The sequence below is a fragment of the Priapulus caudatus genome, unplaced genomic scaffold (assembly GCF_000485595.1).
Source record: "Priapulus caudatus unplaced genomic scaffold, Priapulus_caudatus-5.0.1 Scaffold847, whole genome shotgun sequence".
NCBI classification, from domain to species: Eukaryota; Metazoa; Priapulida; class Priapulimorpha; order Priapulimorphida; family Priapulidae; genus Priapulus; species Priapulus caudatus.
This window is the reverse complement of record NW_014577908.1, coordinates 117,667-127,902: the sequence shown is the minus strand read 5'-3', so window position 1 is coordinate 127,902 and position 10,236 is coordinate 117,667. Positions and strand designations below refer to the sequence as shown.

The window sequence follows — 10,236 nt, the reverse complement described above, 5'->3', positions numbered from 1 at the left end:
GAGAGAGAGAGAGAGAGAGAGAGAGAGAGAGAGAGAGAGAGAGAGAGAGAGAGAGAGAGAGAGAGAGGGAGAGAGAGAAGTGAGAGGCGAAAGAAGTAGCGCGAGAGGGAGAGAGGGAAGGAAAGAGGAGAACGAAATTGAGATAGAGCGAGAGAGAGAATAGAGGGTGGAGATGCCGCTACTGATGATGACGACGACGACGACGACGACGACGACGACGACGACGACGGCGGCGACGACGATGACGATGATGTTAGCGACGACGATGGCGATAGCTAGGTGATGCTGAATGTTAAGCCCCTGCTAATCACACTACATGCTCTGCCCCCATATATAGGTTATCTGGTTATCTACCCACAGAAGCACATCTCATACCCACCGACAGCTGACCACGTGCACGTTGACAGGCAGGCAGACGAACGTGGACCTGCAAGCGTCCGTGGTAGCCACGTGAACGCTCTGGCATCGCGGTTGCTTACCGCCAACCAGTCGCGGCTACCGAATTCCCGTCTCCGAGAAACGCGGCCATACGTCGAAAGAATACGTCGAAAGAACGTGTCGAAAGAACAACGCGTGTGTGTGTTGATGTTGGTTCGGGAGCCTGGTCGGACTATCCTCGGATAGCTACAAGATACTGTCATACGTCGAAAGAACGTGTCGAAAGAACAGCGCGCGCGCGTGTGTGTGTGTATTGACGTTGGTTCGGTAGCCTGGTCGGACTATCCTAGGATAGCTACAAGAAACTGTCATACGTCGAAAGAACGTGTCGAAAGAACATCGCGCGTGTGTGTGTGTGTATTGACGTTGGTTCGGTATCCTGGTCGGACTACCCTGGGCTAGCTCCAAGAAACGGTCACACGTCGAAAGACCGTGTATTGATGTTCGTACTTAAGACTGTTTGGGCAAGCTCTAGGTCAGTAGGGCTAACCAAAGGGCAAACATCCCGTTAAACATCGACTCTTCCGTAGAAACATGAGCTAGGATAGCGTGGTGCTACCTACCTACACCCACGCGCGGGAGTTGTACTGCTAGTCTTCTTCTGATTTTAACAAGAATGTACTGAATCCGTGCTGCTAGTGCCTGTATATATATATTTATATACTTGGTTGGCGTCTACATGGAATCTACACAGCACCAGCCAGCTATATTTAGAAGCGTCTAACGCGCGTCTAGGACCTCTCGCAGACGCTAGAGATATCTACAGCTGCAGCTAGCGGCAGGTTCGTCTGCGTCGGTGACGTCACGGTTTTTGCGTTCTCCCGCTCGTAACCATGGCACCGGTGCTGGTGGATGACGTCATCACACTGCTCGGCACGGGCCGAACGCAGTGCACCGTTTTCGTGCTGCTCAGCCTGATGTCACTTCCGGCGGCCTGGGTCGTCATGTCCGGTACGTTCACGGCCGTCGTGCCGCCGTACGAATGCGAACAATGGACGCTCGCCGACGCGGCGGGGGCGCCACTGTCGCGCGACGACGTAGCGCGCGCGAACGCGACGCGCGGCGACGCTGCTGCTGACCCCTACCGGTGGTGGAATTCGTCGGCGAGTGACCAGTGCTCGCGAGAGGGCGCTAACGGCAGCGTGTACGCATGCGCGCTGTGGTCTTATGAGGAGATAGAACAACCGTCTATCGTCGCCGAGGTACGTAGAGAGAGGAGGGGAGGGGGAGAGGGAGAGGGGAGAGAGGATGGGGAGAGGGGAGGAGAAGAGAGCGGGCAGAGAGGTATGTAGAGAGAGGAGGGGAGGGGAGAGGGAGAGAGGAGAGGGACGAGAATGGGGCAGAGCGGCAGAGAGCTATTTAGACGAGAGGAGGAGCTGGGGGCGGATGAGGGAGGGGAGTTAAGAAGGGGAGGAGAAGAGAAGCGGGCCAGAGACGGTTATGTCTAGTATGAGAGGAGGGGGAGAGGGGGAGGGGAGGAGGGAGAGGGAGGAGAGGGAGAGGCAGAAGGGAGGGAGAAGGAGAGGAGAAGAGAGCGGGCAAGAGAGGTTTACGAGAAAGAGGAGGGAGGGGAGAGGGAAGAGTGGGAGAGGGAGAAGAGGGGGAGAAGGGGAGGCAGAAGAAGAGCGGGCAGGAGTAGTAGAGGAGAGGAGGATGCAGGGAACAGGGAAGCGGGAGGAGGAAAGAGGAGGGAAGAAAGGGAGGGGAAGAACGGGCAGAGAGAAGAGAGCGGGCAGAGAGGTATGTAGAGAGAGGAGGGGAGGGGGGAGATGGGGAGGGGAGAGGGAGAAGGAAGGGAGAATGGAGAGAATGAGAGCGGCAGAGAGTATGATTAGTCAGAGAGAAAAGGGGACGAACGCGGAGGGGCGAGAGGGAGGGAAGGAGGCGGCGAGAAAGGAGGTAGAAGGGTGAGGAGAGAGAGCGGACAGTAGAGGTAGTAAAGAGAGGAGGCGGAGGCGGGAAATGGACGGGGAGAGGGAGAGAGGAGGCGGAAAGAAAGGAGGGAAGAATGGAGGAGAAGGAGAGCTGGCAGAGAGGTATAGTAGAGAGAGGCAGGGGAAGGGGAGAGGGGGGAGGGGGGAGGTAGAGCGAGGAGGAGACGGGTGAGGGAGAGAGGAAGAGAAGAAGCGGTCAGAGAGTATGTAGAGAGAGGAGGGGAGGGCGAGGGCGAGAGGGAGAGAGAAGGGGCGGAGGGGCGAGATGAGAATAGGGAGGAGAAAGAGAGCGGGCAAGAAGGTATGTAGAGAGAGGATGGGAGGGGAAGGGAGGGGCTGAGCGAGAGAGAGCGGGCAGAGAGGTATGTGGAGAGAGGAGGAGAGAGGAGAAAATAGAGGAGAAGAGAGAGAACCGACCCGAGAGAGAGAGAGAGAGAGAAGATATCAACTTGATCGACGAAGCGCGCAGAGAGAGAGAGCAGAGAGAGAAAGAGCCAGGAGTGAGCCAGCACGCGTGAGAAAGAGAAGAGCCGAGAGAGAGAAGAGAAGAGAGAGAGAGAGAAAAGAATATATATATATACTATATATATATATATATATATAATATATAATATAGTATTAGTAGTAGTAGTAGTAGTTAGTTAGTATAGTAGTAGTAGTAGTAGTTAGTCAGAGTAGTAGTTACTGAGTGACTAGCATTAATATGTTGATAAACGGGCGAAAATAACCGGTAGTGAGTTAATGGGAGTGGTCACGTGTCTGTTTTGCTGCTCGATTATGGTGTGCCATAACATAATAATAAAGTATACTGTAGAGTAAGGATAATATTGCAAAATAATATCAATAAAATTTGCCAGAAATACTTACAGCACATATGCGATGGCATGACACAGCGTCTTGTGACTATTTAGACAAGTCTGCCCCATACGAAAATGAACGTGAGGTGCGAAAATCAGGATATAGTTGCTGCTGCATTGCGGTACATTCCCACGTCACCCATACGACGTGTTGCATCGCGTTCCAAATGCGGACATTACTTCGCGCCACAATAAGCAGCAACACAATCAGCCTTCAAACATACTATTTAAGCGGAATATGACACGACGAAAATTTGAAGGTAAACGATGACTAGGACACACACACCACACACACACACACACACACACATACAACACCACACACACATCAACACACACACACACACACACACACACAACCACACACGCGCGCACACACACACACACACACACACACACCACACACACACGCCGCGCGCGCCACACACACACACAGCAACACATCACCACACAACGATACACACATACACACACACACACACACACCACACACAGCACACACACACATCACACACACCACACACACACACAGCACACAACACACACACATACACACACGTTGCGCATAAAACGATGACCTTCTATATAAAACGCTGTATTTGCATCAGGCGTCTATCTATCAAACAGTTATTTTGTAGCCCAACAATCTATTTGTTCAACTAAAACGCTCGCAAATAGACGCTTCATGATACGGGGACATCAAATATGCGTAAACATTCATTATGAAAGTTGGAATACGCCTATTGTTTGACTAGGCGAATTGCTATTTATTTTTGGGTCAACCAATAATGCGCCTGGTCAAACAACGTAAGACTTATCTGTGCCAGTTGGAAAGTGTTATTCCGCGGATAAAATCCTACATCGAGTAACGCGCTGTCAGCCTCTTTAATGTATTTCTGTATACGTACACTACAGGGAAAAACAATCCAATCAATATCTAGTTTGTAGCATTATTAAAGTTATTGTTATATTTATATACCCACCCCACATACACTCACGACACACACACGCCGCATACACACGCACACAACACATATAGTAGGCATCTACAGGGACTACTAGTAGGCTATCTAGCAGTATTATAGTAGGCTATCTACAGGTATATAGTAGGCCCCTATCTACAGTATATAGTAGGGCATCTACACGCTGTATATAGTAGGCTATCTACAGGTATATAGTAGGCTATTCTACAGGTATATAGTAGCAAATCTACAGTAAATATAGTAGGCATCTACAGTATATAGTAGACTATCTACAGGTATTAGTAGTAGACTATCTACACGGTATATAGTTAGAACAATCTGTAGCATTCTACAGGTATATAGCGTAGGACTATCTGCAGTATATAGTAGACCATTCTACAGGTATATAGTAGACATTCTACAGGTATATATAGGCCTATCTACAGGTATAGAGTAGACTATCTACAGGTATTATAGTAGACATCTACAGGTATATAGTAGGCTATCCTACAGGTATATAGTACGCGCCTATCTACAGTTATGTAGATAGGCTATCTACACGGTATATAGTATAAGGCCTACTACAGGGTATATAAGATAGAACATCTACAGATATATTGAGTAAACTATCTACAGGTATATAGCTAGGACATCTACAAGTATATAGTAGCGCCCTATTTACAGGTATATAGTAGCTATCTACAGTTACTGTAGTTAGCTATCTACAGGTTATATAGTATAGGCATATTCTACAGGTCATATAGTAGACATCTACAGGTATATATAGTAAGAACTATCACAGTATTATAGTAGACATCTACAGGCTATATAGTAGGCTATCTACATGTATAGAGATTAGACTATCTACAGGTATATAGCTAGGCTATCTACAGGTATACGCAGTAGACTACTCTACAGGGATACTATAGTAGACTATCTACAAGGTATATAGTAGGCCTATACAGGTAATATAGTAAGGCTATCTACAGCCCGTTATATAGTAGCACTATCTACAGCCGTTATATAGTAGGCCTTATCTACAGGTATATTAGTAGCTATCTTACAGGTTTAAACCTTTTTATTAAATCAAGGGTGTGAGGCTATCTACAGGCTATATAGTAGACGTATCTACAGGGTATTATCAGTAGGACTATCTACAGGTATATAGTAGACATTCTACAGGTATATAGTAGGCTATCTACAGGTAATAGTAGGCTATCTACAGGTATATAGTAGGCTATCTACAGGTATATAGTAGACTATCTACAGGTATATAGTAGGCTATCTACAGGTATATAGTAGGCTATCTACAGGTATATAGTAGGCTATCTACAGGTATATAGTAGACTATCTACAGTATAGAGCAATACAGACTAATCTCAGGTATATAGTAGGGCATATCTACAGGTTATATAGTAGGCTATCTAACAGATATTATAGTACGGCTATCTACAGGTTATAGAGTAGAACTTATCTGGACAGGTATATAGTAGGCTTTCTACAAGCTATATAGTAGGCAATCTACAGGTATTATAGATAGGGCTATCTACAGGTATATAGTAGGCTAATCTACAGTATATAGTTAGGCTATCTACAGGTATATAGTTAGAACTATCTACAGGTATGATTAGTAGACTGTCTACAGGGTATATAGAGTAGACTATCTACATTTATATTAGATAGACGTATCTACAAGGTATATAGTCAGGCTCGTCTACAGGTATATAGTAGGCTATCTACAGTATATAGTTAGACTTCTACAGTGTATAAGAGAAGACATACTACAGGTATTATAGTAGCTATCTACAGGTCATTATAGTAGGCTATCTAACAGGTATTATAGTAGGCTATCTAACACAGGTATATAGTAGACTATTTACAGGTATATTATAGTAGGCTATCTACAGGTATATAGTAGGCTATCTACAGGTATATAGAAGGCTATCTACAGGTATATAGTAGGCTTACTTCTAACAGGTATATAGAAGACTTATCTACAGGCTATAGAGTAGACTATCTACAGGTATACTAGTAGCGCTATCTACAGCGTATATAGTAGGCTATCTACAGGTATATAGTAGGCTATCACAGAGTATAGTAGGCTAATCTACAGGTATATTAGTAGGGCTAATCTATACAGGCTATATTAGTAGGCTATTACAGGTATATAGTAGGCTAATCTAGCAGTATATAGTAGGCTATCATACAGGTACTATAGTATATATATATTTATATAGTAGGCTATCTACACGTATATAGTAGGTATCTACAGGTTATAATAGTAGACTAAACTATAGTAGGCTATCTACAGTATATAGTAGACTATCTACCAGGTAGAGAGTTAGTAGACTATCTACAGTAATAGAGTAGACTATCTACAGTATATAGTAGACTATCTACAGTATATAGTAGGCCCCTATCTACATGTATAATAGTAGGCCTTTCTACACGGTATATAGTTAGACTATCTACAGGTATATAGTTAGGCTTCTACAGCGTATATAGGTTTAGACTAATCTACAGGTACTATAGTAGGCCCTATCTACACGGTATATAGTTAGCGCTATCTACAGGTATATAGATAGACTATCTACAGGTATAGAGAAGACATCTACAGGTACTATAGTAGGCTATCTACAGGTTATATAGATAGACTATCTACAGGTATATTAGTAGGCCTATCTACAGGTATATAGTTGGCATCTACAGGCATAGAGAAGACATCTACATGTAAGACATTTTACGTCGTTACCTTTTACGTCGGCAGTGGGACCTCGTCTGCGACCGCGCCGTGCTCTGTCAGGTGTCGTCGGCCGTCGTCATGGCCGGATGCATGGCCGGATCGCTCGTCTGCCCGTTCCTGTCGGACAGCTACGGACGTCGGCCAACAACGATCGTCTTCACGTGGCTGTTTTTGGCGCTAGGGGTCGCTAATGCGTTCGTTGACAGCTACACGGGATACGTCGTCGTGCGCGGGTTCCTGGTGGCAGCAGTGCAGGCGAGTGAGTGAACGATCGTAATGATGACGGGATGACGATCGGTGGCGGTATTGCATGATAGATGTATGCAGAATGGTAAGAATTATGATGATGCTGTAAACATGACTTCATTTTGATGACTCCCCTCACTTCTCTCTCCCCTCCTTCTTCATCTCACGCTCTCTCTCTCTCTATCTCTCATCTTTCTGATCTCTGATCTCTCTCTCTCTCTCCCCTCTCTCTTCTCTCTCTCTCTCTTGCCTCTACTCTCTCCCTCTCACCACGCACACGATCACACACACTTTCTCTCTCTCTTTTCTCTCTCTCATCTCTCTCTCTTCTCTTCTCTCTCTCCTATCTCTCTCTTTCTTTCTCTCTCTCTCTCTCTCTCTCTTCTCCTCTCTCTCTCCCTTTTCTCTTCTCTCTCTCTCTCATCTCTTCTCGTCTCTCTCATCGGGCTCTCTCTCTTCCTCGTCTTTCTTCTATTCAGTACTATACACATTATTAGTTTATATCAATACTCTCGCTCTCCGCTCTTTCTCTCTCTCTTGCTCTCTCTCTCTTATTTTAATACTCTTTCATTTTCTTTCTTTCTCCCTCTCTCTCCTCTCTCCCCTCTCTCTCTCCCCTCTTTTTCTCTTTCCTTCTCTTTCTCTCTTTCTCTCTCCGCTCTTTCTCTCTCTCACACACACTTTCTTCCCTCTCGCTCCCCCTCTCTCCTCGCTCTCTCTCTCTCTCTCGTCTCTCTCTCTCTCTCTCTCTCTCTCTCTAGTATATATATATATATACTATAATATATAATATATATATGATATTTAATCTTCTATTACATTATCATTACCGAAACGGCACGGTAAGCAGTCACACCGAATCCATATCATATCATAGGCCGACCAAAAATCGAGATAACAGTACAGGTCCTACACAAAAAATTCTACACCAGGGACATAGAGTACGTTGAAAAGCAGTAAAATAAAAATCCTGGACGCCTCGCGTACATACAAGTGATTATAGTCAGTTAGACGTGCACCAGGGCGGAGGTGGGAGGGGGGGGCGCGCGTCGTAAAGCGTGTTTTTATGGGAACTGTTGATCGTTGCTTGCTTGTGTGTGTCGTGGGGGGCGGCCGGCGAGGTGCGCGCGCGCGTTGGTATATTACTAATATATATTAATATTATTATATAACTATATATATGTGTGTGTGTGTGGTGTGGTCCGTGTGTGTGATCGAGCGCTGTGTGTGTTGTGTGTGTGTGTGTGTGTGTTGTGTGTATGTACTGTGATGTATGTGGTTGTATATGTGTTGCCGTGGTATGTGATATTACGTATATAATTATATAATATAATATATATGTGTGCTGTTGTGTGTAGTGTGTGTGTGCACGAACGTGATTGTGTGTGTGTGCGTGGTGTTGTGTGGGCACTCCTGTGATGTGACACTTCTACTCTATATTATCAAGAAGTGCATAATAGAGAGCATTCGCGTGCATAATTAGGAGTGCTATAAATAGAGTGCATAATAGAGTGCATATCTCATTATGCACTCTGATTATTATGACACTCCTGCTAACATAATGCTCTTGATGTATTCGGTCCGGATGATGTCTCGACTGTTGTTGACATAGTTGCGTATGCGTATACGTTGACGTAGTTGCGTGAACCTTGTTGCACAATAGACATTATTATGTGATGTTGATGATAGAAATGAACAAGAGCTAATCATTGTATTGATACAATGTACTATTAGCCTATATCATCTGTATTGTATACAAATTGTACTATAGCTAAATCCATTGTATTGATACAGATGTACTATTAGCTGACATCATTGTATGTGATTACAAGTAATATAGTAACTCAGTGCATAATACAATGTAAAATTATTAGCTAATCATTGTTTTGATACAATGTACTATTAGACCACTTAATCAATTCTATTGATACAAAGTAAATATTAGCTAATTATTGTCATTGAATACAATGATCTATTAGCTAATCATTGTATTGATACAATGTACTATAGCTAAATAATCTGTATTGAGTACAATGTACTGGATTAGCTAAGCATTGTATTGATACAGAGGTGTTACTACTTATGCTAATCACTGTATGATACAAGTGATCAATATTAGCTAATCATTGTATTGATACAATGTACTATTAGCTAATCATTGTATTGATACAATGTACTATTAGCTAATCATTGTATTGATACAATGTAATATTAGCTAATCATTGTATTAATACAATGTAATATTAGCTAATCATTGTTTTGATACAATGTACTATTAGCTAATCATTGTATTGATACAATGTAATATTAGCTAATAATTGTATTGATACAGTGTACTATTAGCTAATTATTGTATTGATACAATGTACTATTAGCTAATCATTGTATTGATACAATGTACTATTAGCTAATAATTGTATTGATACAGTGTACTATTAGCTAATTATTGTATTGATACAATGTATTATTAGCTAATCATTGTATTGATACAATCTACTATTAGCTAATCATTGTATTGATACAATGTACTATTAGCTCTTGATGTATTCGGTGATGTCGCGACGTTAATTAACTTTAATTTTTAATAATGTTTTTTTAATCTAATAGCGCCCCCTGATTGCGAGGATGTTATGATACACGGTGGTGGCGGTGACTGCTAACCCAGCAAGTTGAGTTGGTCTGTGTCCAATATCAGGTGTTGCGTATATAGTGTACTGAAGCGTAGAATGTACCAGCCTGCGTGCGTGCCGGCGTGTGTGCGTGCGTGCCGGCGTGTGTGCGTACGTGCGTGCGCCAACCGTTGTTATTAAAGTTTACTGTATAATACTTTTGTATTACACACGCGCGCGTACCCCCGCACGCACTCACGCATGAAAGCACAAACTCACACATACACACAATTATATATAGAGCGAGAAGTGGGAAGAGGGAGCGAGAGCAAGATAGCGCGCGCGACACACACACACACGCACGCACACACACACACACACACACACACACACACACACACACACACACACACACACACACACACACACACACACACACACACACAC

At 43.9% G+C, this 10,236-nt stretch overlaps 1 protein-coding gene across 1 annotated transcript in view; it reads left to right on the top strand.

Moving 5' to 3' along the window:
* LOC106813945 (organic cation transporter protein-like) overlaps positions 1-7,201 on the top strand; it is a 10,742-nt gene extending 3,541 nt beyond the window's left edge. Inside the window, exons 2-3 of the mRNA XM_014818191.1 lie at positions 361-1,640; positions 6,959-7,201. Coding sequence (XP_014673677.1) covers positions 1,272-1,640; positions 6,959-7,201 — 612 coding nt within the window. The 5' untranslated portion in view covers positions 361-1,271. The remainder of the gene's footprint in view (positions 1-360; positions 1,641-6,958) is intronic.
* Positions 7,202-10,236: the final 3,035 nt, after the last annotated feature.